This window comes from Ictidomys tridecemlineatus, chromosome 5 (assembly GCF_052094955.1).
Source record: "Ictidomys tridecemlineatus isolate mIctTri1 chromosome 5, mIctTri1.hap1, whole genome shotgun sequence".
Taxonomy (NCBI): Eukaryota; Metazoa; Chordata; class Mammalia; order Rodentia; family Sciuridae; genus Ictidomys; species Ictidomys tridecemlineatus.
Window position 1 is genome coordinate 122,123,853 of NC_135481.1, and position 11,382 is coordinate 122,135,234.

The 11,382-nt window shown below is 57.4% G+C and overlaps 1 protein-coding gene across 1 annotated transcript; it reads left to right on the forward strand.

Moving 5' to 3' along the window:
- The first annotated feature begins 227 nt into the window (after positions 1-227).
- Positions 228-8,801, forward strand: Amn (amnion associated transmembrane protein). Its single transcript, XM_005341008.4, has 12 exons — positions 228-387; positions 1,159-1,277; positions 1,390-1,434; positions 6,600-6,687; positions 6,793-7,007; positions 7,129-7,266; positions 7,412-7,520; positions 7,620-7,702; positions 7,864-8,026; positions 8,093-8,279; positions 8,363-8,456; positions 8,539-8,801. The coding sequence occupies exons 1-12, from the start codon at positions 345-347 to the stop codon at positions 8,635-8,637; spliced, it is 1,383 nt and encodes a 460-aa protein (XP_005341065.2). The 5' UTR covers positions 228-344; the 3' UTR covers positions 8,638-8,801.
- The last annotated feature ends 2,581 nt before the right edge of the window (positions 8,802-11,382 follow it).

An 11,382-nucleotide genomic window follows, 5' to 3' on the forward strand; every position in this document is an offset into this window, starting at 1 on the left:
CGGCATCCACAGTCCATTCAGGCCAGGAGGCAGGAGGGGGAGCTGCCTCAGGTGGACATTCAGCCTCATCAGTGGGCAGACCAGGCTCAGCCTCACCAGCACCGGGAGGAGGGGGTGAGCCCAGAGGTGGTCACCGGGCAGGGCAGTCCTGCCGCCCCTCTTCCTAGGCACCCGAGCTCCTCAAGCCCTGAAGGGCAGGCGTGGGAGGCTGAGAAGTCACTTCCGGAGGGGCGAGAGTCGCCTGGCGGGTCTGAAGGTGAAGGTGTGGCGTCCGTGGCCCCCGCCCCCGCTCACGTGGGCCGGTGGGGGCAAAGTCCCCTGGGCCGCGGAGCGAGAGAGACGCGATGGGCGCGCTGGGACGGCTCCTGCTGGGGCTGCAGCTGTGCGGTAGGCTGGGCGCGCAGGGGGCCGCGAGGGTCGAGATCCTGGGGGAGGTGGGGAGGCCGAACCCGCCCGGCCCCTGGCCAGCGAGGACGCGACGGGGCGGGCGGTGCTGGAGGCGGCGGCGCCGCAGACCCGCCTCGGTGCCGCTCGCGCCCTGCCCGCCGGGCCCAGAGCCACCGTGCGCGTCCGCAGCGCGGCGCCTGCCTCAGTTTCCCCACCCACCCCCGCGCCCTGGCCGGCGAGTGTCCCTAGTGCTCGCCTCGACGCCCGCCCGGGAGCTCTAAGAGCCGCGGCCCAGCCCCGTCCCTCCCAGGCCCCCCCTCGCCCTCCGCCCTCCGCCCAGCCTCCTCCTTCGCCCGCGGGGATCCGCCTCCAGCCAGAGCTCTTCCCCGGAGTGGGGCGACTCCTGGGGAAGGGCCTCCAGGAAGCGCGCCTGACCCCTAGGCGCAGGCTGAGCCCTGCCGGCCCCACCCCCTGCTGCCGCGGAGTGACCCAAGCGGTCCCCGGCTCCAGCGCCAGGCTAACGGGGCTGGGCGGGGAGGCGAGCCGGGCGGCGTCCTGAGGCTGAGCAGCTGGAGCCGCCTCTGCAGATCCAGGAGTGGGTCGCAGCGCCGCGACGGCGTTCCCACGAGGTCCGGCCTGCTGCGCGGGGGCACCAAGGCCTGGGGCAGGGCCGCCTGGGCACCCATGTGTGTGACCCACGCCGGGCTGCGGCTCGTCTCTGGGGGGATCGCCTTCCCTGAGAGCGGCGGCACTCAGCCACCCTCTCCCCAGCGCTGACCCGGGCCGCCTACAAATTCTGGGTCCCCAACACCGGCTTCGATACCGCCACCAACTGGAACCAGAACCGGACACCGTGCGCCGGAGGCGCTGTCCAGTTCCCTGCAGACAAGGTGCCTCCAAGCCCCTACTGGATCATGGATGGGGTCTTGGACCCTCACACCTGCATAATCCCGCAGGGGGTGGGTCTCCACCTACCCCTGCTGACACCCTTTCTTCCTGCAGATGGTGTCAATCCTGGTGCAAGAAAGTCACACCGTCTCGGATATGGTAAGGTGCAGGGCTGACCCGAGATTGGAAGGGGACTGGCCGGTAGCAGAGGCCCACGAGCCCCTGCAGGTCGCTGTGCCTGGAGACCAGCCCCAGCCTTTTGGCCTCTAGAGATGCCGAGAAGCACTCGGCCTCAGCCAGGCTGGGCCTTGGGAGAGCATCTCAGTACCCACTGCCCTTCTGCCTCTGACCTCGGCTCCTAAGAGTCTGTCTTCCGTCAGGTTTGCTCTGGGGAAGCTGCTCCACCTGCCTTTCCCTAATCCAGGGGAACACCTTCCCTAAAATCCTGGGGCTTCCCCTCAAGCAGTACATAATACTGGTGTTCTAGGGGATCGGGAAAGTGGGCTTCGGGACTCCCATGACCGGGGAGCTCCACATCTGCCCTTGTCTGGAGCTTCCCACGAGCTTCCCACAAGGAACAGGCTCCACAGGTCGAGACCCCGGCGCCGCCCACCCTGCGCTGTGTCAGGCAGATTCACAGGCGACTCTGCTGTCCACCCTTTAACAGAAAGGGCACCCCGCGTCTGATTCAGCCTCCCGCCAGGACCTGCCCTCATCAGTCACCCGCTAGCGAGGGCGGCTGGAGCTGGGGGACGAGCTGGGCCCTGAGTTGTCCCCGGGAGGCCAGCCCCGCCCAGATGCAGAGCGGGACCTCGGGTTCCAATGGAGGGCCGTGGGGGCCCTGCGGTCCACTTTGAAGTTCTGTTTCCGCGGTGCCGGGACGATCCGCGCCTGGCGCTCGCGAGCTGCACCCTTCGCCTCGGTGACCAACTCGGGTCTGCGCCTGGCCCCGCGGCCCCGCGCCTCAACTGCCGGGGAGGGTGCGGGGCGTGAGACCCAGGCCCGGCTCCGCGGCCCCGCGGCGGCTCCCTGGGCTGCAGGGGCGCCCGGAGGAGGTGAAGCGCCGCGCGACCTCGTTACTTCGGGCACCTACTTGGGGAGCCTGGCGATTTTAAGGATCCTTGGCTCATTCACCCACTCATGGCTCCAGCAGGTCTGGGGTCCCTGCGTCGGGCCCTGGCGCCCAGCCCAGCCCCACCCTCAACGTCCCAGGACCCGCCGAACTGCCCAGGGCAGGGTAAAGGGCAGCGGTCGAGACCAAATGGACCCAGCGCCTCGGCGGGCGACCGGCTCCCAGCGTCAGCTGTCTGCCTCGCTGGTGCTTCTCTTCCTCACCTGGGCCACCTTCTCCAGCCTCGGTCCAGCGGTTGGTTGTGGTGGGGATGTGAGATGCTGCCAGTATCTTCTCACGGTGAACTTGGCCTGCAGTGTCCCACGCCAAACGAAAACCCTCGTTCTGATCTACCAAATGCAAAGTCTGTTGCCTCATAACTATGTTTGGTGCTTTGCTTAAGAATCCCTTACCTGCTCTCAGCCACAATGGCAAGCACTCTAGTGTGTCTGTCAAGTGGCAGATTGCCACCTGGGGTGCATGGGTGAGTGTGGCACCAGCTCTGGACCCAGTTTTAGTTTCCTCCTTAGAGTGAGCCCAATTTCCCCATCTTCCCCAAACAGCCAGCCTTGCCCTTTAACCTCCGGCATAGCCCGCTGTGCGTCACTGCCTCCAGGGTGTGGGTCTTAGCACTCTCAGTCCCAACCCAGAGCTGTCCTGCCTCTGTCTGTGCCCTGTGGCAGATCTTTGTGTCTTCTGGGGCAACTTGCTCCTTCCCTCTTCTGATTGTTGCAGAGAAACTGTAGAACAGGTTCCCCAGGCAGCACCCACTGCCCTCCCCCAAACCCTGAAATATTGATTGGAATAGCTGTACCATCGATCATCTATTCCAGAGTCTGGGCTGTCTCTCTGAATATTCAGTTCATTCATATCTTTTTACAGGATCTTAGAAGTCTTGCATAATATGTGTGTGTGTGAGTGTGTGTGTGTGTGTGTGTGTGTGTGTGTGTGTTTTACTGGAGATTGAACCCAGGGGCACTCTATCACTGACCTACATCCACAGCCCTCTTTGTTTTTCGAAACAGATCTTGTTAAGTTACTGAAGCTGGCCTGGAACTTGAGATCCTCCTGCCTTAGGCTCCTGAGCTACTGGGATTACAGGCATGCACCACCATGCCCCGTGACCGTCTATTTTTTAAATTAAATTAAATTAAAAACATTTAAAACTTAATTTCTTAGAGCAGTTTTAGGTTTGCAGTAAAATTGAGAGGAAGGTACCATAAGTTTCCATATGCCTCCTGTCCCCACCCATGCAGAGCCTCCTGCATCACCAATATCCTGCCCCAGAGTGGCATGTTTGTCACTTTGGGCCACCCACATTGGCACACCATCCAGATCTCCCAGTGCACATAAGGGCTTACTCTTGCTCTTGCACAGGATTCTTAAAAAACATTATTGCCTCCAGTGAGGTAATGTTTTTCTTAGAATTTTAACCTCTGCATTTGTAAGTGACATGGGTTTATCATTTTTTTCTTTTTCTGTCCTTCATTCTGGCTTTGTAATCAAAGCCACACTGGCCTCATAGAGAAACTTGACAATTTTCACTCCTTTTTCTGTTCTCCAGGAAAACTTCTGGTGAAAACAAATGAATCATTTCTTGCAAGGTTTACTAAACCGCCCCTGTAAATTTATTTGGGCTGGGATTTTGGGCTATCAGATTTTGACTAATACTGATTTGATGTCTTTAATGCTTACTAGTCTATACACATTCTGGATTGCTCTCTGTGTGTGATCTTTTGTTTGCTGTTTTTGAGACAGGCTTTCACTGTGTTGCCCAGGCTGGCCTCCAACTCCTGATCCTCCTCCCTCAGCCACCTGAATCTGCAACTATAGGCATGCACCACCATGCCTGGCTTCTGTGTGTGTGTGTGGTGCTCTGGACCTCATGCATGCTAGGCAAGTGCTCTATCGCTAAACTAAGTCTCCAGCCCTTTGCATCAAATTTTGACATTTAAAACGTTCAGCAAAGGATGTAGCTCCTCAATTTTGCAGTTGGGTAGCCTATTGATTTCTTAAACTGCTCTGGGTCCTTAGACAAGGAAGCTCCTTAGCACAGACCCCTCACCCTTTGTCTCCCCCCTCCCTTCTCCATCATATTTAGTCCCAGTTTTAAAATTGTTTAAGAAGACAAGAGACTGGGTGTTGTGGCTCAGTGGGAGAGCACTTGCTTAGCAAGAGCAAGGCCCTGGTTCAATCCCAAGCAACACACATACACACACACACACACACACACACACACACACACACACAGAATTGGCTTACTAGTGTTATTTCATCACTCTTGCTGCCTGTAGCTCTTGAAGGATCTGGATTTCTTTTCCTTCTTGATTCTTCTGAGCATGATGACAGGATGGATCTTTGGGAAGCATTCGTTCTGAAGCCTTTTAGGTTGAAGGTATTTTAATTGTACCTTCACAATTGACCCAGTTTAACTTGATTTAAAAAAAATTCCAGATGGAAAGTTATTTTTCTTTAAAATATAAAATTATTACTCTGTTGTATTTTGCTGGGAAATAGGAATCTGATTTGTTTTCCCCCTTCCTGGGTAATGTGTTCTCTTTGAGGCTTCTAGAATGTTCTCTTTGATATAATCATACTGTCATGTGTCACACGTGTGGATTTTCCAATTTTCCTTTGGGCACTCAATTTGAGATTTTGCATCTTTCTTCAAATTCAGAAAGATCATCTTTGTTATTTCTTCAAATATTTGCTCTTCTAGCTGGGTGAGGTGGTGTATGCCATAATCCCAGCAACTCTGGAGGTTGGGGCAGGAGAATCACAAGTTCAAAGCCAATTTAGCAAGACTGTCTCAAAAAAAAAAAAAATTAAAAGGACTGGGAATGTGGCCTGGTGGTTAAGCCCCTCTGCCTTTAATTCCAGGTACCAAAAAAATTCTTTTTTTTTTTTTCTGTCCCACCCCTGCCTATGAGTCTCAGTGCTTGGGTCTGCCTCTGTGCCCCCTGGTCCTCTCTCTTTCTGCTGACTTCTGGGGAGCCTGGGCGTGACCACCAGCATCACTGGGCATCCACAGTTGGCTTAGTCCTCTTGTGGATCTCACCTGCTTGTGCTCGTCCTTCTAACCATTGTGATTTTCACATTTTATTCATATTTCTTTTTTATTCTTTTTATTTCTTTTATATTTTATTATTTTTTGTGTGGTTCTGGGGTTGAACCCAGGCTGTATTCATGCTAGACAAACTCTACCTCACCCTGCACTTGGACCCCCCATCCCAGAGAAATTACAAGCAAAAGGTTTCTGGGTCCCAGGAACTAAATTTTAAAACAGTGACCACCGCTTTTTGGCATCCACTCTGTTTCACCTGTCCTTTTTGATTCCTGCACGGAGGTGTAATCAGTGGTGCGCAGGGTCATTCCCTGCGGTCTGGTCTCTGCTGGACAGCCACGGTGCTGTTGGCCTGTGATCTTATTGGTACTGTGCTCCAGGAAGGGCTGAGGAGCAAGCCCTGCCCCCAGTTTGGAACAAGGGGCTGGGCCCTGAGATGCTTACCCCTCAGGAGCAACTCCTCAGAGAAAAAAGGACGGAAAGGGTAAGGGTCCTATGGCTTGGAGGGGAGGGGAAATGAAGAGTTTTCTCCCTCCTATTGCCATGTTTCCTAGCACCTGAGGCCTGGGTACGGCCTGGCTTTTGTGGTGAAGGGGCTGCAATGATGGAGCCATGATCTGGGAATATAGCAGGACCACTTCAAAGCCCCCTATGCTCCCTGCCCTCTCTGGAACTCCTCTCCTCCAAACTAAAGCCCCTTCCCCAGAGGCTTGTCACTGTTCTAAAATATAGTTCCTGGGACCCAGAAACCCTTTGCTTGTAACTTCTCAGGGGTGGGGGGAGGTGATGGGGAAAGTCTGCAAGGGTTCCCAGGTCTCAGCTCGCTCCTTCCTGCTCCTCAGCCTGTGGCTCTGCCACCTCGGCCTACGTGGCCCTGTAGCCCCACTCCAGCCCAGAGTTCCGGACACTGGGCTGTTCTCACCGCAGAGCCTTGGTACAGGCTGTTCCCCAGCTCCATTCCGCGCAGAATGTCCTTCTCTTTCTCTGGCGAGATCCTGCTGACCCTGCTAGTCTAAGCCAGAGCGCGGTGCCCCTGGCCCTGACCTCACCCTGCTCCATGGTCCTGGTCTGGTTTCTCCTCCCCGCGGACGCAGGTGGGCGCAGAGCGGGCCCTGGGCCTCGCGCCGCCTCAGCCCCTGCCTCCCACAGCTGCTGCCGCTGGACGGGGAACTCGTGCTGGCCTCGGGAGCGGGATTCAGCGCGGCAGCCCGGGGCTCGGACCCGGACTGTGGCTCAGGTGAGGCGCCCGGGGGCGGGGCGTGTCTGTGGGCGTCTCCGGGGACCGTGGGAAAGGGGGTTCCGGGCTACGCGCGGTGGCCGACTCCGGGACGCGCGCCCCCAGACCCCCCGGCGCTCTTCCGCAACCCCGACCGCTTCTCCTGGGTCGACCCACGCCTGTGGCGCTCGGAGGAGGCGCGCGGCTTCTTCTCCGTGGACGCCGAGCGCGTGCCCTGCAGTCACGACGACGTCGTCTTCCCGCCCGACGGCTCCTTTCGCGTGGGGCTCGGCCTCGGCGCCGGCCCCGTGCGCGTCCGCAGCATCTCGGCTCTGGGCCAGGTGAGCGGGCCGGGGGAGGGGTCGGGGCGCCCTCGCGCCCTCCTGGTCTGCGCACGTGGCTCTGAGCACCCAGAGGATCTCGTCGGGTGGGTGGCTCCGTGGGTCACCCTGCCTTCCGCAGACGTTCACGCGCGACGAGGACCTGGCCGCTTTCTTGGCGTCGCGATCGGGCCGCCTGCACTTCCACGGACCAGGCGCGCTGAGCCTGGGCTCCGAGGCCTGCGCCGACCCGTCGGGCTGCGTGTGCGGCACCGCCGAGGTGAGCGCGGCTGCAGGGCCTGCCGGGCACCGTGCGAGGGTCGCTACTGGGCCTGGGCGGCTGGCCCGCTTGGGGGCACCGGACCCTTTCTAGCTGTGGTCTGCCCTCGTCATCCCCACGCCGACCAGTGCGCCTCCCCCCGCAGGCTCTGCCCTGGGTCTGCGCGGCGCTCCTGCAGCCCCTGGGCGGCCGCTGCCCCAAGGCCTCCTGCCACGACGCCCTCCGGCCTGAGGGGCAGTGCTGCGACCTCTGCGGTGAGCAAACCCCGGGTCTTGACGGACGCTGCCTCGCTCCCGCCTTAGTTTCCCCATCGGGCCCGGGTCCACGGCGTGACCCTTGCCCTCCTGCTGCAGGAGCCATCGTGTCGTTGACGCACAGCTCCGCATTTGATCTGCAGCGGTACCGGGCGCGGCTGCTGGATGCCTTCCTGTCACTGGTATGGCCGAGCGGGCGGCGAGAAGGGGCCTCCTGACTCCAGCGGCCTCTGAAGGCCCTGCCGGGACGGACCTCTCTGTCCACCTGTCCCCTTATGCGGCTCCCCTAAAGTCCCCGAGGGCTCGAGGGGCGGGGTCCCAGGCTAACCCTGCCCTTCCCCAGCCCCAGTACCAAGGGCTGCAAGTGGCGGTGTCCAGGGTGCCGCGCTGGTCCCGGCTGCGGGAGGCCGACACCGAGATCCAGGTGGTGCTGGCGGACACTGGACCCGAGACCGGCGGCGCGGGGCGGCTGGCCCGGGCCCTCGTGGCGGACGTGGCGGAGCACGGTAAGCGCCCCGCCCCTTCCTCCGGCTCCGCGTGGCCGCCGGCCGCTGAGCCCACCTCCCTTGCAGGCGAGGCCCTCGGGGTCCTATCGGCCGTCCTGCGGGAGTCGGGCGCGCCAGTCGGGGGCGACTCCACGGCCGAGCAGAACGCGCCCGGGTCCCGCGCGGGGCTCGCAGGCGGCGTGGTGGCCGCGGTGCTGCCGGTGCTGTTGGCGCTGCTGGGGATCGTGCTGCTGCGCCGCACCGGGAGGCTCAGGTGTGCGGCAGGCTCAGGTTTGCAGCTGGCGGGGAAGCGGGAGCAGCGCCATCCGAGGGGCTCATCTGTGTCCCACTCCCCAGGTGGAGGAGGCAGGAGGAGGCAGAGCCCGCCCCTGCGGGGACGCCCTCGGGCTTCAGCAACCCGGTATTCTTCGTGGCGACCTCGGAGGAGCCGGTGAGAGGGCGGGAAGGTCTGGGGGGTGCTCTCCAGGGCCTGGCACTGAGACCAGCGTGTCCTGACCTGTGTCCCTTTGCAGCCCCCAGTGCGGCCTTGCAGTCCCGCCCTGAAGTTGGACAGCAGCACAAGCCACAGCTACTTTGACAACCCGCTCTTCGCTGGCGAGGCTGAGGCCTGACCACTGCTGGCGCCCACCTCCTACCCTGTTGCCCCCTCCTGTGGGGGTGCTGGGTCTCTGACCTGCGGCCTCCTCATCCCTGAGACCTTAGTTCTTTTCCTGTCTTCTTTGAAGGCCAAGGATAGGCTGGTCTTGCCCAATAAAGGGTTTTTTTTTTCTCTTGCCTTCAGAGTGAACACCTCCTGCCCTGTCCACCCTTCTGCCCCTACCTGGTGAGGAGCTGGGCTGGTTTTGCCCCTGCTGGTTCACACAGCAGGGTAGTGGGAGGGGTCCTCCCTTGCCAGGTGGCAGTGGGGCAGGGGGGCTGGCTAGTAAGCCAAGGGGCCCAGGGTGGCCAGTGGCTTCAGTCTGCACCAATCCAGGCTCAGAATTTAGAGGTACTGGTGCCTGGTGCTAAAGAAGCAGTGTGGTGCTCTCCAGCAGCTGAGGAGCCTGAGGCAGGAGGATCCTGAGTTCAAAGCCAGCCTCAGCAAAAGTGAGGTGCTAAACCTATCTCTAAATAAAATACAAAATAAGGCTGGGGATGTAGCTCTGTGGTCAAGTGCCCCTGAATTCAATCACGGGTACCCCCAGCCACCCCCACCCAAAAAAAAAAAAGCAGTGTGGAGAGAACCCATGTCACCTATAGAGGTGGAGGAGGAGTCCGGAGGGATAGACCCAGGATATACTGGGGTGCAGGGGCTGCCGGTAGCTCCCATCCTTACCGCAAGCAGCTCAGGCCCAGGGCCCTGGCCAATTGGCCTAGGAGAGGGCCTTCAGGTGGACATGGACACTCCGGGGATGCTGTCCTGGAGAGTCAGGAGGGGCTAGTCGCCCCCTCTGCTGGGCCTGTGGAGCATGTGGAGCGCTGGGAGGCAGCATGGTCTCAGCCCTGGGCGTTTGACACGGGTCAGCCTGAATGAGAGATTCTCCATCCGCAGAAGCGTTCTGGAGGCAGGCAGAGCATTTGCAGAGGGACACGCGTGCTCTGGCAAACTGTTCAGGAGGTTGAGGAAAGCAAAAGCCTCTTTTTTTTTTTTCCTTCATTTTTAGTTGTAGATGGACATAATACCTTCATTTTGTTTGTTTATTTTTATTTGGTGCTGAGGATCAAACCCAGTACCTACAGGTGCTAGGCAAGTGCTCTGCCACGGAGCTACATTCCAGCCCTAAGAAGAAGGGATTTTTGTTCATGGCCCTGAGCATTGAACCCAGGGGTGCTCTGCCACTGAGCTAGACTCCCAACCCTTTTTTATTCCGAGATAGGGTCTTCTTGCTAAATTGCTGAGGGTCTCACCAAATTGCCCAGGCTGGCCTTGAACTTGGGACCCTCCTCCACATCCTACAGCATGGGCCACCATGCCTAGCTGAGGAAAGACGTTTTTAGGTGAGGAGGATCATATAAAATATTCTGAGCTGGCCACCTAGGAGGACTGGCCCCAGCCTGCCACACAGTGGCCTGCAGTCCTCTTTGCAGAGGCACCTGCTGTGCAGCAGGGCGCTGGTAGTCTCAGAGAAGAGGCATGTGCATCAAATCCCCTCCCTCCCCATCTCCTGGCTTTATTTTTATTTTGGTTAAAGCCTGACAGAAGTGACCTCACTTTGATTCTCACAACTTTCATATTACCTTTTAATCAATGTCTTCTTCTGAAAGCATCACCCATCAACCATCTTATAGTTCATTTCTGTTTGAGATGGGGTCTCTGTTGCCAAGGCTGGCTTCGAATTTCTGGGCTCAGAAATCCTTCTGCCTCAGCCTCCCTAGTAGCTGGGACTACAGGTGTGTGCCACTGTAGTGAGGTCCACTGCCCCTGGCAGCTTATGGTTGAGGCTCTTTTGTTCTATTTGGTATGGAGATTAAATTCAGGGCACATCCCCAGCCCTTTTTGTGTGTTTTATTTTAAGACAAGGTCTCACTGAGTTGATTAGCACCTCACTTTTGCTGAGACTGGCTTTGAATGAATTCAAGTTCCTCCTGCCTCAGCCTCCAGAGCTGCTGGGATTACAGGTCCCACTGTACCCAGCTCTCTCTTTTTTTTTTTTTTAGTTGGGGATTCAGCCCAGGGTTTTTTTTACCACTGAGCTTTTTTTTTTTTTTTTTTGGTACCAATGATTGAACCCAGGGTACTTACACTTAAGCACTGAGCCACATCCCCCACAGGTTTTGAGACATGGTCTCCCTAAGTTGCTGAGGCTAGCCTTGAACTTGCAATCCTCCTCCCTCAGCCTCCAGACTCACTGGAATTGCAGGTGCAACAGCATACACCCAGCCTATTCAGGTTTTTTATACACTCTTGGTTTGATTTTGGTAGGTCATGTGCCCAGAAATTTGTCCACTTGTAGACTTTAAGTTGGTAACATAATTTTTCAAAATAGTCTCAAAAGATCCTTTGAATTTGTTATTAGTTATAATGTCTCTTTCTCATTTCTAATTTTATTTATTTGGGTCCCCTCTCTTTATGGTTATAGAGCTGAAGGTTTGTCAATTTTGTTTATATTTTTAAAGAACCAGCTCTTTGGGCAGAAAGATCTTTTCTTATGGCTCTAAGTACAAGATTTTGACCACCCTATATAAAAAATACTTTTCTCATTGTTTCCTTTTAGATTAATAATCATTTAATTAACTCTTTCATCACCCTAAGCCAGTGTTTGCAGGCAAACCAAAATTCTTATTTCTAAAAGGGGGTGACTCTCTGGTGTCTAGATTGCTGCGGAGCTATGGTAAATTACAACACCATTAATTTTGAAAGGTTTTCCCATCTTGAC